General features: G+C 36.9%; 1 protein-coding gene across 1 annotated transcript in view; it reads left to right on the top strand.

Annotated features, from left to right (window-relative positions):
* Nucleotides 1-23,024, top strand: part of LOC113094738 (kelch domain-containing protein 8B-like) — an 88,538-nt gene that overhangs the window by 9,774 nt on the left and 55,740 nt on the right. Inside the window, exon 2 of the mRNA XM_026260380.1 lies at nt 809-2,681. Within this exon, the coding sequence (XP_026116165.1) occupies nt 2,291-2,681 (391 nt within the window). The 5' untranslated portion in view covers nt 809-2,290. The remainder of the gene's footprint in view (nt 1-808; nt 2,682-23,024) is intronic.

Raw genomic sequence — 23,024 nt, 5'->3', positions numbered from 1 at the left:
TAATTGTGCATCTCTGTGTTTGATTTCTGCTGACTCTCTTTGATTTCATTTAATGTGATTATTTTGATGCTTTAAACCTTCGGTAACACAGAAGTTTCCTGTCTTTTGATTTTATAAACTTTAAGAGCTGTCTGCATGCGGTCTTGCTGTGTGCGCGGCAGATTCAAGGGCCTCTAACTGTCTGAAACTGAGAAATGTGCCAAAATGAAGACTGCACCTGTCTCAGGGTCCCTCGTGGTTGCTACCTGATGTTGTTACTGAAAAAAAAACATGTAGAAAAACAGCTTTTACCAGCTTTGGTAGAATATAGCACCCTTCAAATACACAAGTTTCTCTAACACTAGTGTCTCTTTAGGGCTCTGGGTCTAAATACAGCTCACCTTGAGTTAGTGTGGAGAAGTGAATGTAGAAATGTCTCCCTGTGAGCACACACTTCATAGAAAATCATTTTCATAGGTTACCTCTGGGTCCAAAAGTGTTTTTTTTTTTTTTTTTAAACATAACAGCACAAGTGAATTCACTCAGTGAGCAGGAAAAAGATGCTTAGGCATGCCATAGTGTCTATTTTTATTACGAAATGTTTTGTTTTTATAGAGAGATTTTTAGTGTTATCTATAAACAGCCTTATATGCTTCTGCAATTTTAGCCATGACTCTTTATGCAAGACATGACGTCTCTGTCTAATTACAGATTGGAGTCCTTCCAAAAACATCTGTTTCTCTTCTTTTTGGCACTCTGCCTCTTTTTCCCTCTTTTTTCTCTTCCAGTACTTAGTTTTGTTTATTTTTACTTCCTCTGTGTTTCCTAGGCTGATGTTTATCCCACGGATCTGCAGGACCGCACATACCCGTCATCTCCAAAAAAATCCCAGAAGACCCTTCCTTCTATGTGGATTAAAGTCTATAACAGGGAAACTAGAGCTTAAACAACTGGGATTTTCCCATGTTCTGTAGGAAATGAGACTTTGGCATCTGTCTTTTCTCTCTACATGGACGAAAAGCCAAGGAAAGTGTACTAAAAGCTGACCGACAGGATTAATTTAACTTACAAAACTTACAAAAAACCCAAAGAAGACCCTGATGGTGTCATATGATATGGACTAAATCTACTCCGAGCGCCTAGCTGCAGTACTTTAACTCCTAATGAAACTGATGTTTTTCTGAATAATTCATAGTCAGTCTGGAGCTGTTAGCCCTCCCGCACTGTGTGTTGTAGCATGTGGCTGGGGTTCAACATCCACAGCATCGTAATTACACAGCAGAACCGATTTAGACCAAGGAGGAAACATCTGTACATCTGGAGATATGCTGCTGTGTAGAGGGATGCACAACGCTGGAGACATCTGATCTACTTTTCTCACATCTTTGGTTCTCTTTACCTATTTGATTACCCAAAAGAAGCCCAAGAGATCCCGCTCTCTCTCACACATGCACCTAGTAAACTTTCTAGTGCTTGTCTTTCTCTCCACCACTGACATCCCATTCACACATCCCACTATAATGAAGCCTTTAATTAATGATGCACAGGTTCAAATTCGCCTGGTTCAGTGACTATCCAGGGCTGTTGGTCCCTGCAGACACAGTGACCTTTGGAGAGGGCCAGATTACTGCTCTGTGGCCAAGCATTTTCACACACACACACACACACACACACACATGGCCATGCACATGCATGTACGTCCACCCTTGAGCCCCTGGCAGTAAATAGTGAATGGTAAATGTCAGCGCTCTGGCCGTTGAATTACACAGTTTATTTGAATAAGTGTTAGAGCACCACAATCCCATCAACAGCTTGCCTCTGTCCACACATCGGCCTTCAGCAAGCTGGGAATTTTCTCTTTGATTAGCGGGATTATATTGACTTTTATCTTGAACTTGCTCTGTTACTGTCTCTCTTTTCCTGTTCCTTGCAGCGGCAGCCATGAGGGTCGCACCGACACATTTGGCAGGACCACAGAGCAGCATTCCATGTGGATAAATTAGTTTATATCGTGTCGGGGTTACACATTCTTGCCATATTTTTTACAACTGCACGGCTCGTGGAAGACAACGGGAAAGACTTAACAAGGCCTGATGCACCTTTTAAGAGCAGCAACAAAAATTGATAAATCATCAAGAGGGAGTGAGGGCTAGTTCTTCACAGCCAGCGCTGAAGGAAACGCTCAACTCCCTCCACCTGCTGCCTCTCCTGCTCTCTAGCCTGATGGTTTGTTGATGCATTTGCCTTGATTTTTCCGTTCCTCAGCCCTCCCCCTTATAATGCTCTGTTGCTGGTGTGCCGTCCTGGAGCCATGCCCATCCCCGAGATGGCTTTGAGCCCGGTCAAGTCTTTGTACTGGGAGGTGTTCCCCTCCATGGCCACGCAGCGGGTGTACTGCACGCCTGTGCTCTGGGCCGGGAGCCTCTATGTGCTGGGGGGCTGCAGTGAGAACGGCCTCCCTCTGGACTCTGCCGAGGTGCTGGATCTGGAGAGCCAGCACTGGTGCGAGCTCCCCCCTCTCCCCACCGCTCGGGCCGGGGCATCCGCCGTGGCCGTTGGAGACCAGCTGATGGTCATGGGAGGCATGGACGCGCAGCAGAGGCCGCTGGCCTCAGTGGAAGTGTATCACCCTGACGAGGGCAAGTGGGAGAGGAAGACTGGACTGGGCCAGGCCTCTATGGGCATCACCGTGCTGGAGAACGGTAAGAACAGTGTTTCCTCCTCATTTTGACTAATTCTTTGTTGAAAAGACCGGCTGGTCATGCTTTTTTCCTTACTACACTGCAAAACAGGTTTTTCAACTTAAAAAAAAAGTATAAAAACGATATTGTGTAAGATATTTAAGGACATGTTTTCAGAGAATATGCCCTTAATTATACTTATGTTTCTTAACGTATTGTCAAATTAGGCATGAATCTCACAAAATTTTGTTTGATTATGCCAATTTTGATGGGGAAAGAAAAATAATCTTCATTAATTGCATATTCTATGAAAGTGAGTCTTATTATCTTGCAATTTTGGTTTCTGGGGTTAATCAAAAATAAGAGTGTCCATGAAAAAACAAAAGTGTTTGTTTCTACACAATTTCCACAGTTTAATGACCAGTAAAAACCATGCTTTTCTTATACCTTGAATGCGTGTGATTGTACACATATTAATGAGTATTTTCCATATATTTTTTTTAAAATATATTTTAAAATATTTTTAGTTTTAGTTTTTTATGGTAAACAGAATTTTTCATTTCATAAACATCATTACTTTTTGTTGAAGTTGCACCACAATCTGAGCTAACCTGCCTCAAAATTTTATTTTCTATTTTTAAATAATATCTAATTGACCTTGACACACAGTCACAAGGGTCTTCAGGTGACCTCTCAGTGATGTCATTTCCTGTTTTATCATTTCTAAAAAAGTTAGTTACACCGTTTGTTATTTTGAAGCAGTTGTTTTTTTTTCATTCCCAGTGGAAAAATAAAAATAAAGTATTACAAAATAATTTTTTTAAGAATTGCATTTTTTTAAGGCTTTTTTTAACTAAAGTTTGTGGGACATATACCCTGACATTTTTTAAGTTTAACCCCAACCCTCACCCCCACCCCCCAAATTAATTTTTATTTGGAAATTAAAAACATACTAACCATAGAAAAATGTATTCACATAATTGTATGTTTGAATTCTGCTTTTAATTATTTAAGTTAATTAGACTGTAACTGGGGAAAACAAAGTTTGGTTCTTCTTTTGTCTGTCAGAGCACGATTCGTTGTACAATCTTGGCTGCTGTTATCTTTGCTACAATCACTGTGGTTGTAATGAATGTCTCTCGTTGCCGGCGCTTCTAGAGTGCTCCGGATATACCAGCTCCAAATCAAGGCATCAGTCATGCCATACCGTGACACAAAGAATTACACTGCAGAGAAAAGTCTCTCTCACACACTCTCCCTCCCCTTTATCTTGTGTAGGTGTGTGTTCAGGTGACAGTGTATCCAGTTTGAGACCCTGAGGAAGAGTGTTTATTCACAGGGATTCGTTTCAGCTAAGCCGCATTCCACCGGCTGAGCCGCATTGAGGCCTGGACTGTGGAACCGTTTTAAAGCTATCAGCAGGCCGGCTAAAACAAGACCTGTATTTGTGTTCGTGTGCAAGAGAGAGCTCATAAGCCTGTGGTTCTTTAATGAATACTTTGGTCACGTCCACAGAATTATAAACGATCTGTCTGCTCATATACCCAGAGCAGCTGATCGTTTGAAATTAGCATGCAAGTTGTGTTCTGGGCGTTTGTCATAAAATAAGAATATTGAGGATGTGAGGGACACATATTCACAAGTGGCCATATCATAAAGAAGTTCTATAGTTTTATCATAATTTTTTAGGTCCACTTATAAGGTTAGTCAAGGTTTCCTGCACTAGACTAGCCAAAACACTAGAGGGTTTATTTTTGCATGAGCATTTTTCCAATCTTGATATTTGATATTTTTTACTCTCATAATCTGGCTTTTTACAAAAATAATAATAGTAATAATAATAATGAATAATCAGTAATTATTAATATTATTGTTAATTATTAATATGCATATATAATACAAAAAAAAAAAAAAATATATATATATATATATATATATATATATATATATATATATATATATATAATACATATAATAATTAAAATAAAGATGATAATTAACTTGCTCTTGTGTCATTCCAAACCTATGAGTATTTCTTCCGTGGAACTGGAAATAAAGCAATACAATGCAATTAAAAAATAAGACCTGGAGCTTTCAAAAGGGCAGAAGAGCACCTTAAAATTATAATTTACATGAGTAAATAATGACAGGTGTTAACTTTTGGGTGAACTTCTCCTTTAAAGTAGTCTTTTGCTACTGTACCTTTAAGACCTCTATATAAATGACCTCTGTTATGATTGACTAACCTCTTTGAATGTAAAAAGAGTAATACCATTTAGACGTGGTACATGTAGGTTTGCTGTCAGGTCCAATTGATATGAATTTGTGGCCACTTTTATGTGTGTAAAATATGAACACACTGGAGAATGAGCTGCAGGGTTGTGTATCACGTATTTATCCATGTGCATTAGTGTGTTAATAATTATGCCTCTGTTGTTCAGTCTCCATGAAGTTAGAGTCTCTTGTGCTCTCTTTCAGGGTGCACAAATCATACAAGAATAAAAATACCAGCGTGATCCATGCCTTGCCTTATTAAAACAAGCGCAAGCTAATTGCCATATGCCACCACCATGTGGCCTGATAATTAAACTTGAAAGATGTTATTATACAGCTTTCTGGAGTAGTGATTCTTACTGGTCAAATATTTTTATACAATGAATGTATAACCTGATGCACTGTGCTGTACTTTAAGGTGTCTCGTATCACTTCAAAAAATGTTTTTTTTTTTACATAATAAAATAAAAGTGCATTAGTTTATTTACTTGGCAAGTGTAGCAAATTAGCTCAAAAAGGAAATTTATATCAATAATTACAATTAATTATGATTAATTACAATTATTTATATCAGCTGCCAGTAGTAACTGTATCAGAATTAAAAATACAATCAACTAATCATTTCATCCAGCAGCCATTCATTGTAATTTATATCAACTCTAAGAAATTATATTTTCGTGGCCACAGAAAATAGTTTCTTACAGTACTAGTGCATTAGAGCATGTAACAAGATCAGCAATCGTTAAAGGGAAATCATACACAAGCAGCGACAGAATCAGAAACTTATGTACTTTGTGCACAAAAGTTTATTAACTAAACACTAACACAAATCTTGTCTAACATACATATACACACACACACACACACACACACACACACACACACACACACACACACTCACACATACATACAAAGGGGAGCTAAAGTGGATAAATGAAACCAAAGAATGCAGCTATGGAAAATGGGTCAGTTAACCACCTGAGAGAAACCATCAACGGGATCTACAGCTTATCCTAAAAGGGTTTGAAGAGTGATGAATTTGGTGGTGTGCTGTGGGTCGTGGTAAGACTGGATGTCCAAAAGATGAGAGGGTAAGGACACTAGAGAAGAGAGAAGTGAGGGCTTTTAACTTATATGGAGGTCACATCTCCAAGGGATTGGTGAGCCAATAGTGACTTTAACTTTCGAAGGGAACGTTTACAACTCGTTTGAACATGGTATTTTGAAATGTAACTGGATTGAGTGTTGATACAAAAACTAATAAAGATTCCTAGAACACGAATATGTTGCATGGGTATTAACATACAATATACACACTCTCATTTAGGTCATCAAAATACAAATTTGTATATACCAAAAATATACGGTATACAGGAGGTTATTCATAATCTCCTTTTGTGTCAAAAAAAGCATTAGGGTCCTAAAACAGGCTGTATGAAGAACTAATTCTGTCCAGGGCTTTGGTATCAAAGACCTCTGTTTTCACCTCTCTCTCTCTCTCTCTCTTTCTCTCTCTCTCTCTCTCTCTCTCTGTCTGTGAGCAAGGCTTGTTCTCTTTGATATCCTTCACGTCATCTTAGAGACAGATTGCTTTGAGGGCCCACTCTGTATTTGTATGGCTTTGAAATCCCATTTACCCTTGCACCCCTTTGGCTTATCAGAACTATTCTGTATCCAAATATCAATCAGGGTCTGAGCCAAACCATCTGGATTTTGTAAATAACACATCTCATACTGAATTTGATCTCAATCATAAGAAAGAAAATTGTATTTTTTTTTTAGCTGATGCTGTTTGTGATAACGACAATAATAGAGACTCAAGCTAGAGAAGTGCAGCTGTGACCGGTTAAAACCACAGAAGTCCTATCTCGTATTTTTGTTTCTAAACATGAATGTTTTGGTGTGCACTTTGAGTGTGTGTTGCGGTGTGAGGATGTGTCTGTTTGTCAGTGGGATGGCATTTGGAGTGGATGGCTATTTAGGTAGACAAGTTTTTTTTTTATTTAAGACTTAAAGTAACTCTATATAGATTTTTGACTTATAACTTGTAAGGAAACAGAGTGTCTCACCATCACTCTGAGAGGAGTGGATTGTCATTGTTGTCAACCATACCATATAACACAGAATCATCCTGTGTATTAAATCCAATGTGGGATGCAGTTTGTCTCATTTTTCAGCGTTTAACTCCTGAAATACAGCTGATAACACAGTAACACTTTGGTATTTGTGTAAATTATGTGTCAGCATTATATATGACAGATTACATGACAAAAAAATCTATTGTTGAAATGGAAATACAGACATTGGCAATGATAAACACAAACTGAATTTGTCATCAGTATTAATGTCTTTTATTTTTTCTTGCTGATCCAAAACATTTGAATGGTAGTACGTGTATTTTGTGAAGGGTGAAATGTTAAGCATTATTCACTTTTAGTTAATTTCTTATACATTGGTGCACATTTTTTCACTGGATTTCTTGCTGTTAATTTTTTTTTAATAATTGATCTGATGAATTTATTTGGTTTCATGAAAGTAAGCAAGTTGTCTTATGCAGAAAAGATGCCTCATTTTTCATAAAATGTCTAATTACAACATATTACTAGCTAAATTGCTATTCATATGTGGGACACTTTTGTATAACACAAAAAATAAGAAATCATTGATTTCTGTCTGATACAGAAAATCTGATAATTATTTTCACGTTAAGGCAGATATTTATTATATAAAAAATAGTTTAATAGAAATTAAAAACTGAAAGTTTTGAAAAAAAAAAAACGGAGTTTCTGGCTATAATCTGACAATAATTATTGTCTTTATCAGTTTGTCAGTTTATAAGCCTGAATTTTACTCTCAGTGCATCCATAAAGAGTAAAGCCAACAGACAACTATTTATAGTTCATGTGTAAATAAAGATTACATTGCACTTTAGCATTGTTTTATTCAAGCAGAGATTGAGCTTTACATGTACTGCATACTTGCATACACTGGCACACTGGCAGATTTTGTGTGGTCAGTTGTTACCTGCCACTAATGGTGCCACTAATGCTCAAAAGCATATATGACATAAATGTAAATGTCTTCATAATCTGTCACCACTGTCTTCATTGTTTTCTTGTGCTTAAGTTGGCAACCCTCTTAATAGCACACCGATGGGCCTGTGACAGTGAACTCTCTCTCTCTCTCTCTCTCTCTCTCTCTCTCTCTCTCTCTGACTGCTGTTATCTGTATCTCATTCTCTACCATCCCTCTCACTTCCCTACGCTCATTTGTTCAAGAGAGCATTCTTGTTGCCAGGCAACAGGTGTGTAAATCTGTGTGTGTGTGTTTGACCCAGAGACATTTTTAGAACGGAACAGGCTGAGTTGCAATGCCAATCCATGATTCACTCACTGCTCTGCTACTCTCCTCTTTGTCTCTTCACAAGAGAGGCAGAGAGAAGTGCGTATTGCCCTTCTGCCCCCTTAATACCCATAATGCCCTCTGTGTTCATCAGATACACCACAGTAAGAGACTCTTCCAAACCGCTTGCTCTGATGATCCAAACCATTGATTCCCTTTGCCCTCTAGACACACTGGATCTACGGATATCTCTGTAGATTTCACACCATCTTTCTTTTTAAAGAAGTACTGTACTTGTGTTTAAGGGCGGTTTGTTCATCTGTTACAGAAGCATCTTAATAGAATCTTTTGGTTTGTACAGAAGCCCCTGGAGATGATTTTAAAGTATGTCGGTGAAAGTCTCTGCTATAATCCTGTTGAACCCATTTGGTCCATTTTTCCTGAAAGTTTGTGATTCAGGCAAAGTGAGCTTTCCCTCAGTAAATTATGCAGGACGCAGTGAGAGTGCTGCCTCTTTAAAAGATAACTGTACAAGTAAGAATTGAGGTCAGCTCGTATAGTGTTTCTCATTATAGAGTGCTAAAATGTCTGCAATAAAAAAATATTGTTGTGCTCTAAGATTGTGTCAGTGCTAAACAAAAGCATGTGAACGATGCAGGGTGTTGGAGAAGCTGTAGCTTGTCAAGCTTCAAGCTATTAATAGTTTCAGCAAATTAAATTAAGAATGAATTATGAATAAATAATTCAGCTTTTTGCATTTGTACTATGCTTTGAAAATATAAACAAATGAGCATTTGCATTTTTTTTTACCTGATAAATGTCACCCCGCCCCGTATACGGGACACCTACGTTGACTATACTATATTACAATCAAATTTAATCTAATCTTGACAAACTATATATTGTTGGAAAGGTCTAAGACTCCCAAATATATATTTTACCAATATTTTTTGTTAAAAATTATGTAGGAAAAGTAATAGATTAATTTATGACAAGAGTGCACCCTCAGAAATCTACATTACAAAAGGAGTTTTGACCTTTGTTTAAAAAAAAGACTTCCTCGTTGCCTTTTTCTCTATCATATTTTAGAAATCATCAGAAGTTATATATCACTTGAAAACATAAAATCTCAAAATTCATCCTTTAAAACCCATGTTAAAATCAGACATTGCATTACCATGTAAATGGCACATCAAAATCATGTTAGAAAATGTCATGAATTATAAAAATTTTGGTTTGTATCATGCACAATCTTCAAAAACGCGAGTGACAGTTAACAGGTTCGCTTTCAAGATTCTTCCTTGTTGTTGATTGACGAATATAATTAGTTCATTATAGTTGGTTAACACAGAATATGGATGGATGGATGCTGTTTGTGTCAGTGGAAACATCTCAGATGAGACCTGGCCCACCTCTCCATATATCTAAAAACTCTTATGTAATAAATTCTTGTTGCACATACAGTAAACATCTTTCATTGATCGAAAGCATGTATGCAGTGGAAGCCGAGCAGGGTTTGAAGTGCTGGTCTTGAGAAAATGTTACATGGTGTCATGAATAATTATGAGTCCACGCCTTCTCATAGGATAAAGATCTGCAGTCTCTTGAATATTCATGACACACTATAGTGCATTCTCTGATGTTGTTTTCAGATGGAAATAGCTCAAAAATGGCTAAATTTGATTTTTTTTTCTTACAATTAAATATGACACATGCAAATGTTTGTCTATACATATATATCATCCATTACCTTTTTTATTTGAGCAATATATCGTGACAATTTTTATTTGGGTCATATATTTCAAGACGTAGGCTAGAATCTGTTATTGCAAAGTACAGTAAATATCCACAACCGTGCGGTGACTGACACACATACTTCTCAAAACATTAGATTCATCCGCGCCGGAGCACAACCCAGCAAGGAAGATCATTTCACACACAGCTGCAGTTGCAGGTTTTCAAACCGAGATGGTGACTGAGAGGCAACTATTAACTAACAATTTCTCAGAATTTTGTTTTGTATATAATTTATATATTAAATTAATTACATTTATTTAATTAAAATTAATTTATTCATTTATTCATTTATTTTGTCATCAAAACCTAATGAAAAATCAACAAGTTTTGCTTTTGAGTTTTGGATAGTTAAAAATGAACAGTTTTGTTTGACATAAATCTGCTGCATTGTCTTCGTTCAAAGTTTCAGTGCAGATAATGTTGTTTCGGAATGATATTATGCAAAGGCTTGATGTGCAGTGCATCTGATTTGGCCTTGTTAGCACATGTCTTAATTCAGCCCATGTTGTGTGTAGGTGTGCAAGCTGCTGATACAATGTTAGACTAGCATGTGTTTGCCATTTGGTTAGCTCCACAGCCGTGAAGATGATGCGTTTTTGTGTGCATGTGTTTGTGTGATCTCATTATATAAATTTGTCTGGGCAGTGAGCGGAGATGCAGATCACTATGGTTACAAATCCATCTCTGATTCATGTAGGAACGAGACAGCTGTGCAAACAAACACTTTAAACTCTTACATTTTGAAAAATGTAAGTTTCACCTACTAATTCTTTCATTATTGGATGCGGTAACTTGCGAGACAGATGGTGCTCAAAAAACACAATGGAGCTATCGCACGTACACGGAAAGCCCAACTGCAAGCCTTCGCTACGTGCGCACATACACGCAATCCGAAATAAAAGACACTGAAACCATTAGCCCCTTCCTCTCTGCTGTTGTGAAAGAACTTTGTTTGATTGCTGTGTGGCGTGCAGGCCAATTTTTTCTGAGGAAGCAACAGTGAAGAATAATAATATATATATATAAAAAATAATATATATATAAATATTTATATAAATTTTAAGCTAGTAATTTATTAATATTATATATATATATATATATATATATATATATATATATTAGGGGTGTAACGGTTCACAAAATTCACGGTTCGGTTCGGTTCGATACACTGATGTCACGGTTCGGTTCGGTACGGTTCGGTACGTTTTAGATACAGCAAAAAGAAAAAATTGGCAGATAAATTTCCTTGATTTTTATTTAAATGTTTTATTTATTAAAACTAACAAAGTATGTGTTTTTTTTTTTTTTTTTTTTTTTTTTACATTGAACAATGATGGAGCTATTCTTTACCCATCTTCTATGGTGTTTTCTTAGCAGCATACTGTATAAAACAAAAATAGCTCCTTATAAATTTTTTTTACAAATTAAATGTAATATTGTTGTAGTAGTTATGAACAAATACAAAGATGTAACTCTTTTTATATTGAACTCTATAACTCTTTATATTGAGTGTGTTTTTACTCAGTTGGTTCTCTATTTGGGCTTATGTTTTTTGGAACAAAGCAGGAATTACGGTCTGGCTGAAATGGGCTCGTGAAGGAATATTGTAATGGGGCTCAATTACATTAAGCATGTTCTTAAAACCTGCGTTTTCCACTACAGAGTAAGGTCTCATATCCGCGGCTATAACGTAAATGCACCATTCGCTGCGGTGATGTCCGTATACGGAGCCCAGGACGTCACCTGTAGGAGAAAAAAAATCAATCCGTGGCGACGGTTTTGCAATCCGTCCCCTCAGTTTATAAACCGTACTCACGAATTCATAAACTGTTCACTCGATTTAACAAATCGTGCCCACGAATTTCCAATCCGTGCACTCAGATTTTGTAAACCGTACCCTCGGTTTTTGAATCCGTACTCACGAATTCATAATCCGTGCGCACGCTTTCGCAATCCGTTCCCTCGGATTTGTAAACCGTACTCACGGATTCATGCAGCAAACTCCTACGTGTTAACATACAGTTTTATTGAATATTATTATGTGGAATAGGTTTACAGCAAAGTGCCTTAAGTGATTCTCTATCAAGTGTAGTACGAGGTGGAATACAAAGATTTAATAAGAAAGATGCGCATTAAAATCTTGTTCAATTGCTGATAATCTATAATAGCACTTGATTATTATTGTGCAATAAACCTGGCATTGTGACTGACTCTGGAGTAATTTTTTCCTCTTTTGTAAGTTATTTTGGATAAAAGATTCTTATGCATAACCTGTTTAATAATATATAATAATGATACAAATAAAAATAAAGTTATTTTTTATAATTTTAATTTGTAGGCTAAATAAATGAGTACAAGACAGTAAAAATGTTTGTCATAAAATAATTTGTGAATTGCTTTATTTTTAAATAACCTTTGACAGTTTTGGAAATGCTTGTGTACAATTCTTTCTTAACATGAAGACTTATTTTTGTGATTTTATTATACTAAGCTCCACCCACCTCACCCCACCTGCCGGAGTTAGATGCATGTTTCACTGTTAAGTGTAAAATGCGTGTCAGTTTTCAAATCCGAGGGAACGGATTGCGAAAGCGTGCGCACGGATTATGAATTCGTGGGTACGGATTCAAAAACCGAGGGTACGGTTTACACAATCTGAGCGCACGCATTGGGAATTCGTGGGCACGGTTTGTTAATCCGTGGGTACGATTTGTTAAACCGAGTGAACAGTTTATTAATTCATGAGGATGGTTTATAAACTGAGGGGACGGATTGCAAAACCGTCGCCACGGATTGATTTTTTTTCTCTCCTACAGGTGACTCGCGGGGCTCCGTGGTACCGAGCCTTCAGCGCGTACTGAGTGAGCGAGCGCCTGACTGAGTAGCCTAACATAAACATATAAGTGTGTTTTTTTTTTCTTCGGGGGTGTCAGGGGCGTTGCCTGTTACGTCGTTTGGGTTATTGGGCTACCTTGTTGAACGCATAACATTATATTTCACACACCTTTTTTATTTTCCAAATTTAATTAATTAGTCCAACGAACCGTTCGGTACATAATGCGTACCGCGTACCGAACCGAAAGCCTCGTACCGAACGGTTCAATACGAATACGCGTATCGTTACACCCCTAATATATATATATATAAAATTACACGTATATACAGGTGCTGGTCATATAATTAGAATATCATTTAAAAAATTGATTTATTTCACTAATTCCATTCAAAAAGTTTGTATTAACTTGTATATCATATTTATTCATTACCCACAGACTGATATATTTCAAATGTTTATTTCTTTTAATTTTGATGATTATAACTGACAGCTAAGGAAAATCCAAAATTCAGTATCTCAAAAAATTAGAATATTGTGAAAAGGTTCAATATTGAAGACACCTGGTGCCACACTCTAATCAGCTAATTAACTCAAAACACCTGTAAAGCCTTTAAGTTTTTTAAGTTTTACTTAGTGACAGATAAATTTGGGCCAAAATAAAGTTTGATTGGATCACACCATCTTTGATTTATACAGTTGGTTAGCATTTTATTATTTGCATTTTCCATTTTCTAAACCAACCTTCGACCCATCAGATAAGAACTAGTCTGAAACATTCTCACAAATGTAGTTGCTCTGTGCTTTTGAGTGTCCATCAGTCACCTTGATCTGAGTCCACAGACTTCATCACATTAGCTTTAGAGAAATCTCTCTGTATACTTCAGCTTTTGCTGTAATTCAATGCTCCGAGAGGAAGACGATTAAAGAGTTTCTCCAAAATTAAGTAATTGTCTCAGAGCTGGTGGCTTGTAACATTCCTCACCCCACTTAAAGATTATTTTCTTTCCCCAGGGGAGCTTTGGGAGGATTGTGCTTCTCTGACCATCAGTGCTTTGCCGCAGGCACATATACAGTCCACAGCTAAAGCGTTGAGCTCACTTTCACAAAATCCAGCAGACGTCTTTACTTTTCACAATTTGTTCTCATGCACGTACATATATACCGTGTTGCCATGTGTTTCATGCGTTTAGAAAATATTGGGTCTGTGGAAATGTAGTTAAATGAAAGGGAAGTGTGTAACATTGGCACCAAACAAATAATGACTGCTCCCTTCAAACAGATTGTTCCTTGTTTGTCTGGCTGGCAAATGTACCCATGTATAACTAAATTCACTTATGTAAGAAACATTTAAATGTCAAGTATTTATTTAGATTATTGTAGATGCTTTAATTAGCAGTCAACTTATTGAGGGAGGGTTTTACAAGCATGAAATTGATTTGTGGTGGTGGTGGGGGGGGGGTGTTGTAATGAACATGGCAGTATTAAACAACGCAGTGCTGTACTTTCTGATTGCAATAAATGAACGAGAAGAAATGCTCTGAAAGTGAATGCAAAGCTATCATATACAGCAGTTGTGATGTGTACACTATTTTATTAATGTTTCAGTGATTTTTAAAACTTTATGATTTTCAATGAAATCTCCATATATCTGCAGAATCACTTTTTCACTCACCGTAAGGCCAGTATGCTGTTACTCGCTGATGTTTTCTTATTTGAATATTCTTATTTTAGCAAAGTTACAATGCAAGATCTGTTTTTGAAATATACTGAAATATATTCCAAAAAATTTAACTGAAGGTAAAGATTCTCTATAAACATCAGTTAATTTTATTTAACTTTTTCTTGACTCCCATTTTTAAACTCTTGGGTATATTAAGACATAATATTAAAGACGACCTGAATTGCAATTTTTAACCCATTTTACTAATTTAGTTTTATGCATTTCCAAGTAAATTGGGAAAAACATAGGAATGGACTAGACTGTGAATAGTAGCTGTTACTTTACCAAAATGGATTCAGGTTGAACGCTAATGTGCTAAAACAATGTCTAAATAGGTATTAGGCTTTTTTTTTTTTTTTTTTTTTAACGCCTGTGTGACCTATCTGATGTCAGCCAAAAAGGAAAATTGAGAGGAACAAGTTATTGAATATTGATGAAGTGTACTACAAGACACATGGCCCAGTTAATGTTCATGACCAGACCAAGAACTTAAGAGTGAATAGGTCAACTTTGATTATAGTGTTGACTTGTTGGTTTATGGCTTAATTTTACTTCAACTTATCTCCGATTAGTCCTTCAATGCATGGATATTTCAGTTTAAAGAAATATAACTGTATTTGGATAGAAAAAGACATAATATTTGATGTTCCTTACATTTGTTGATATACCTTACATTTCTCAAACATATTTACTGTCTTGATGTGTTTTTTAAATGCACAAGTAAAAAAAAAAACCCTTTGCAAAATACTTTGCTCTAGGTCAATAAACATAAAAAGGAAATGATGGTGAGAGATGGTAGGTATTCCTTTCTACATCAGCCCAGACTTCAAAGTGATTTCAGTGTTAGTGTGCTCTAGGCGTCAGCTGTCAGAGCTCCCGCTGAGACGGCTGTACCTGAGCACGGTGAAGATGTGCGGGTCAGGCAGCTTCCCTCCATCAGTCCTCTGTGTTGACTCACCCAGCAGCTGCTATTTAGAGTGATTTCAGAGTTTCACAGAGGAGGGATAGAGGTCAGAGCTCATTTTGACAAAGCCCTATCTCCCCCTGAGCAGGTGGTGGAAGACTATTCTATTCTATACCACAATGCACTGCCCCAGGAGTTCACTGTGTGCTGCTTTGTGCCAGCTGTTACACTTGCAGGGTGTTTGTGAACAATGGCGTGGCCTCGTGCGGCTCAGTGCTAAGTGGTCCCTATAGCACAAGCTTTTCGACCATATATCTTTACCACTCCATCCCGAGGCCCAGCTATGGCACTGTACACCTGAGCCTGTTCATCTGATTGTTGAACATTTAATAGATTATTTTCATTTAAAGAAACTCTAGTACACTAATCATAGGAACAGGTAAGGAAAAATGAAAATTCAGTCATCATTTATTTCCCCTTGTGTTGTTCCAAACCTGTATAGTTTCTATCTCTCTCTCTCTCTCTGAAAATAGCAGACTACAAACTATACTCACTAACATTTTAACTATTAAAACTATGCTCATTAATATTTTAATTGGCTACTTATCTTGCAGTTTCATAAAAATGTCCTGAGTTTTCTAGCTCAATGGCTTCTGATGCATATTTACTGTACACAGCAGTCTAATTAGGAATTATTTTGTCTTGATATTATATTCTCTCTGAGCTATGACATTTGTTGATTTTACATCATTTACTTTATTCACAGTGTGATTTTTTTTTCCCCTAATAGTCATACATCTTTAAAGATGCATCTAACATCTTTTTTAACTATCTATATATAAAATGTGATGTTTATTTATAGTATTTTGTATGTGTAGTAGCAATAATAAGTTAACTCTTTAAAAAATATCTAAATTTCTAAATTGGTAATTGTTCAAATGTAGTCTTATCTTAATTGAATTAACAATTGTTAACAAACACAATATGACTAAATTAACAGTTGTATTTTAATTTTTTTTATTGAATTCATTGAGTAATTATTCACAATGCAGAATGGAGAAAGTAAGAGAATTTAAAGGGATAGTTCACTTAAAAATGAAAATTACCCCATGATTTACTCACCCTCAAGCCATCTTAGGTGTATAAGACTTTCTTCTTTCAGACAAATACAATCAGAGTTAAACAATGAGCTGGCTCTTCCAAGCTTTATAATGGCAGTGAATGAGGCACGTGATTTTGAAGCCCAAAAAAGGAAATCCATCCACCATAAAAAGTGCTCCACATAGCTCCACGGGGTTAATAAAGGCCTTCTGAAGTGAAGCAATACATTTATCCATATTTAAAACTAAAACAAGCGGTAAACTCCCTGAGTAACTGTCGTACCTGCGAGAGAGTGGCATTCCAGCAGATGACGCAGGTGAAGCGTGAGCTCCAGTGAGAATATGATATTGCTGTTTACAGTCTCCAGTCTTTGGTTGGCTTATATCAAAATCATCTGAAATTTTCCTTTACAAATCCTCATTTTCTACTTCTAATTCATGACTGGTTTATATAATTTTAAATATGGATATTCTTCTTACACAAACTGAGCGCATCACTTCAGAAGGCCCTTATTAACCCCCTGTGTGGAGCACCTTTTATGATGGATGGATGTACTCTTTTTGGGCTTCAAAATCTTGACCACTATTCACTATTCATCCACTATCCACTATTCACTGCCATTAAAAAGCTTGGAAGAGCCAGGACATTTTCTTGGCAGTCTGAAAGAAGAAAGTCATATACACCTACAGCCTGCGGATGAGTAAATCATGGGATAGTTTTCATTTACTGAATGAACTATGTTTTTTATTTTTTATTTAGTCATTTATAGATCCTCTTTTTCCAACAAAATCTCCAGCAAACATTTCTTGTTGCTGTTCTTCCTGTAGATTTCCTCTGTAGCTAATACCACAACATCTCAACTGGCTTAAGGTCAGGACTTCTTTCTCAGATGTTCTTTAGTTGGTATTACTTGTATGATTTGGGTCCTCTCTAAAGCTTAAAACTCATGAACTGCTGTACTGGAAAAATGTATTGATGCATTTTTAAATTCATTTGTTTTCCAATGAATGAAACATGTTCAGTCCTTGAGGCAGTTGGACTATGATGCACCTTTCACCACGCTTCACAGTTGAGATGAAGTTTCAGTGTTGGTGTGCAGTGCCCTTTCCCGGAAGCACTGTGGAACAACCACGTGGGTTTAGGCCAACATAAGACAGATTTTTTTGCAGCAGTGGTTTCCCACTTGTTATTTTACAAACACCTTCTTGTTCAGTATTGTCCTTATAGTGGACACATTAACAAAGTCTTTCACAGTTAGTAGGGTTTTCAGGAGGTCTTATGCTCTTAACCTTAGGTTGTTTCTCACCTCTTGCCCCATTGTCTTTTCTGCTCCTTGGGAGAGGAGCAGCAGTCCAGATATTTTATGTATTTCTGAACAGGTTTTTGTTAGTGTGGATTACTTTTATGGTGCTTATGTTGTACTTTTTTGTCTGTTTTGTAACTTAGCATATGTTGCATTGTATCAAAAATACCCATGAAGAAGTAATATCACCTTCACTCCTGGAAGCTCGCACTGCTGAGTTCATTTTTGTATGCATTATGCATCAGATGCTGTGTGAATGGACTGTGGGTGGCCTGTGGGCACGCCATCTGAGGCTGAGGCAACATAGTAACAGTCAGGTAAGGCAGCATGCTAGAGTTGCTTGTGGCTGCTTGTCTCTCAGACACAGATCGGTGAGCAGATGTAAATGACTGGAGGTCAGTTGTCATCACACTGTCCCTTGACCTTGAGGGCTTCTTGTGCACGCGCAGAAACTGTATGAGAAAAAGTGAGATTAAAGACATGATAAGCATCCAGAATGCAACAATGGAGTCATCATACAATGCAAATATGACTCCATTGTTGTTGTCCTCTCAGCCTCCTACTCCCGCTGTGAGTCTGGATGTACCTGAGCAGCATCAGTTTGAAGGCAGGCAGATGCTCCATCACAGCAGGGATATGTTTGTAAAAGAGCAAACTATATTCCGGTCTAGTAACTTTCTTTGGACTTGAGATTGATCACAATAATAAAGATATGTTAAACCTAAATTAATAGTTTGAGAATGCAACTTTCCGTACAGAGAATATATGAGACCACAATAATTCTACAATATTAAGACTCAATAATTAAAAATAAATATTTTATATTGCCTATTTTTTAAACCGACCACAGTTTTCTGGTTAAATGGCTTCTATTTCATATTTTCTGTATACTTCAACCACATTACGAGTTCTTTTATGTCCTTTGATCCACTTCTTGTAACTTCCAAAGCAAGAAAATGAGTTGGTTTTACATTATTGCCTTCATTCAAAGTGCCTTGCATGTCCATTTAAACATGCTGCCACAGATTATGAACAAAATGGATTTTAATTCAGTAAACAAACATCTAAATCATCAGAAATAAACAAACAACATTGTCATAAAGTGCCGTAATTATGTAAGAAATAATTGACAACAGCCCTTTGAATAATTTGAAAATAGTGCACAGCTGAGGTGGTAATACTGCTGTGCTACCAAACCACAATGTTGTTCGGATGTTGCATTTCAAGACATTTGCTCTATATAGCTCTATAGTATAGCTCTTGTATGTTTCTTATGCATCTTATCTCACGCCTCCGTTGCTAATTCCAAAAATTCATTTTACATTTAGCAGATGCATTTATCCAAAGCGATTTACAGTGCATTCAGGCTATTTATCAGCTTCAAGAACAACGCTGTTACCTTGCTATAGAGGTAGGTTTTTTTAAGTGTCTTAGAGACGTTGCTACATTTCTTCTTGTTTAAGTTTGTCTCAGTTTTTTGTTGTTGTCAGCCTCCTTACAGCAAAAGATAGAAATAACTGGCTCAAAACCTTTTTATGCCTGTGAAAATACTAATGGCCTAAGACTTTTGCACAGTACTCTACTGTGCCTAGCCCTAGATCTTTATTTAGATGGTTTAACCCTATTTATTTTATTTTGTGACAAATTGAGTCTTCAGATTCAAATTCATCCAAAAACATGCCAAAACTGCCAACAACATGTTTTTAAGATGTCATGTTTTTTCTTATGCAATATTTTATCTGATGTAAACACCCCCTAAGAAAGATTTCCGACTGTGGTCAGTTATACCTTGAATAAAGACTGAATAGGTGACAAGTCATCCGCCCTGTCCCTATCTACTTTCTTCAGCTTGGCCGAGCCTGAGGGAGAATTGTGGGCCATTTAAGCTGAGTTTTACTGGCAATTGAACTAATGCTTCTTCTGGCACTTACTCTAAATCTGCCCAGTAAGTAATGAAGGGCCTAGAGCGCCAGTAGGGATCAATTTAATGCACTCTTTCCACCCGTCATCTTTTCAGCCATGTTGATCTTCATCTCTAACAGATTTTTCCCTCCCTTCTGTCCTCTGAATTATTATTAGGCATTCCCATTTCACGATTCTTTAAATCGTTTCTTCATCCATAGCCTTATGTTACATCCTTCAGTAATTTTAGATCCGTTTAAAATCTTTCTACGTTCTGCCTCCTGACACGCACACATCCAACTTCCCACTTTATTTTAACCAGAAATAATAACAATAAAACAAACACACGTCATTCTCATTCAATATCAAATCACAAGTAGTTCATCTTCACTTCTGTTTCTATGGCAATGGTTAGCTCTGTGGAAAAGTCAAACCGTTGGCAAATAATTAACCCTCCGTGTGGTTTAGTTTGACACTGTCGTGATGTGGAGCCCACAGAGACAGATGACAGAGTTTAGATTCTTTAACATTCTATTTGGTTATTCTTTTATCTAATTGACAAAATAAGCATAAATGCTCTAGATCTTATTAAAGGGGTCATATGATGCGATTTAAAGTGTTCCTTTCTCTTTGGAGTGTTACAAGCTCTTTGTGAATATATAATATCTGTAAAGCTGCAAAGACTGAAGTCTCAAACCCAAAGAGATATTCTTTATAAAAGTTAAGTCTCGTCCACGCCCCCCTGAAACGTCTCATTTAAACACGCCCCCACGTCTCTACGTCACGATGTGGGAAGATTTGCATAATGCCGTCCAAATGTTCACGCAAACAAAGAAATATTTTTTTGTTTGTTTATTATTTATTTTTAATTGATAAATGTATTTATTAATTTGCTAAATGTCATCTAAATGCCTCCCATTGTAGCGAAATCACAAAATAAAAATGCAGTTAAATACTCCATTACTGATATACATTTACAAACAAATTCAATACAGTTCTCACAACCACAGAAGGCAAGATATATTGCTCTGAGGTGCATCAGTTCATGTTTAAGACGAGGACTGATTTAGATACAGATTAAACAAAAATTTTTAGCACACATACTGATGTAAATATATATATATTGCATTTGCATTAGTCCCTATAGAAATAATAAGAATAAATGAATAATACATGAGTATGCGAGTATGTGTGCGTGTGTATTGGTGCTTGAACGAGAGCAAAAGTTGTGTGCCAACACTGCTATAAATCTCAAAGGGCAATTGTTTGAAAATGTTTATCTGCTCAGCTTGATATCCCTACCCAGCATGCCTGTTTCACACTGTATCTATGAAAAGAAAAACAATAAAAACATGTTTGATTTCATCTGGTGCCAAGAAAGATCCCGGCGCTTGTTGATTCCCTGAATTCATTGGTTGATTTTGCACCTGTGAAGGAGAATTTTTTTTTTCATAGTATAAAAATATACTTTGACTCTTTCACCAGGTGATCGACTGCTGTGAATTTCATGCTGTAGATGGAGCGACACACTGATGAAGAACTTTCACTCATTAGCGCATATGTCTCTGAACCTCTCCTGCAGTCAAGTGCATTCATCTTGTTCTGCTTTAATGCCACTGCAGCAGTCAGAGTACAGAAACGCATAAACCTCCAGAGAACTGTTGCTCTGTCAACTTTATACAGCCTGGAAATGTAGTACTATTACAGAGTAGCTCAAGCCCAGCTCACACTGTGATCACAACCATTTTCAACATTTGACTGAGATTTTATTGCCATAGTAATCAGGTATGAAATCCTCCAGGTTTTCTCTTGGACTTGGATTATGGATTTATAATGAGTTTGGTTAAATGGTTTAGTATGATATCGATCTGATGGCAGGGAACAGTTGTTGCGTTAATGGTCGGTCATGTTTGTCTGCACATCCAATGTTGTTTGCAGCCAATTGCTTAGCCATCTGATATCAAAATCCTTAGACCTATGTGTGTGAATTGTAAATGTTAAGAGACAGACCGTTTCAGTCAGTAATGGTGGATGTTTTAAAGTGCAATAGTTTCCTAACACGTGCACCTTTAAATGAGCCCCAGACTCTTGAGTGTCTTGTCAGTCTGTCTTCAGCACACACTCACACAGCCAGTGAACAGCAGAAAGCTGCTTAGGGTGATACTGCAGAGGAGAGCCAGTCGTGAGGATGACACACACACACACACACACACAACACACGCACGGCTGCCACCCGCCCACGCGCCATCTTCATCCTCATCACTGTCTATTTCGCTTCGGCCCCAAAGATACCCAGACACTTGCTGCTGTAAGATGATTATTTTACAAAAGTATATTTGTGATGAGACTCAGCATTATTTACTTTTTAAGTATGAGCTGGATGTTTGGTGTTCCTATACGCGTTTTTTTTGTAATGTTAAGTGGTTGATGGTGTGTGTGTGGCAGTGATTCGGCTCATGATGCTCTTCTGCTCCAGATGGTGGAAGCTGAAAAGGCGGATTTCTCTGCGGCTCAGCGCTGAGATTAGTATTTCTCACTTCCTTCTCTCTGCTCATTTAACGGCGTTGGTGTGGATGCCTTTGTATATATGCATTCTTCGAGTTTTCCGAGTTCAGGCACTCTTATGTCCCAGGGGTTGATTTTTATTAAATCTAAGAGATTGCAGCTTTATCTTTTTGTTATATGAAAATCACATTAAAAAGTCTCGTACATTTTCTACCCTGCCTTGGGTACTTCTTTTTGTGTATTTAAGTAACAAGTTTTATCCCAGATCCAGACATAAACTAGGAATATCCATCAAATATTAATCATTACATTTTAAACTACAGTATGATAAAACAAACATTTGTGTAAAAAGGATAAACCATTTTAATATTTTGTCTGTGTGTCTGTGTGACTGTGTGTGTGTGTGTGTGTGTGTGTATGTGTGTGTTTGTAATCATGCAATGCCATTCAAAAGTTTGGGGTTGGTAAGTTTTTTTTTAAGATGTTTTTTAATGAAGCGCTCACCAGTGCTGGGTCTATTTGTAAAAAAAAAAAAAATATATATATACACACACACACACACACCGTATTTTTCGGACTATAAGTCGCACCTGAGTATAAGTCGCATCAGTCCAAAAATACGTCACGACAAGGAAAGAAACATATACAGTATTGTTCAAAATAATAGCAGTACAATGTGA

Source organism: Carassius auratus, unplaced genomic scaffold, assembly GCF_003368295.1.
Source record: "Carassius auratus strain Wakin unplaced genomic scaffold, ASM336829v1 scaf_tig00215416, whole genome shotgun sequence".
In the NCBI taxonomy this organism is placed as follows: domain Eukaryota; kingdom Metazoa; phylum Chordata; class Actinopteri; order Cypriniformes; family Cyprinidae; genus Carassius; species Carassius auratus.
Note: the sequence above shows the minus strand (reverse complement) of the source record. Positions and strands in the feature narration are given on the sequence as shown.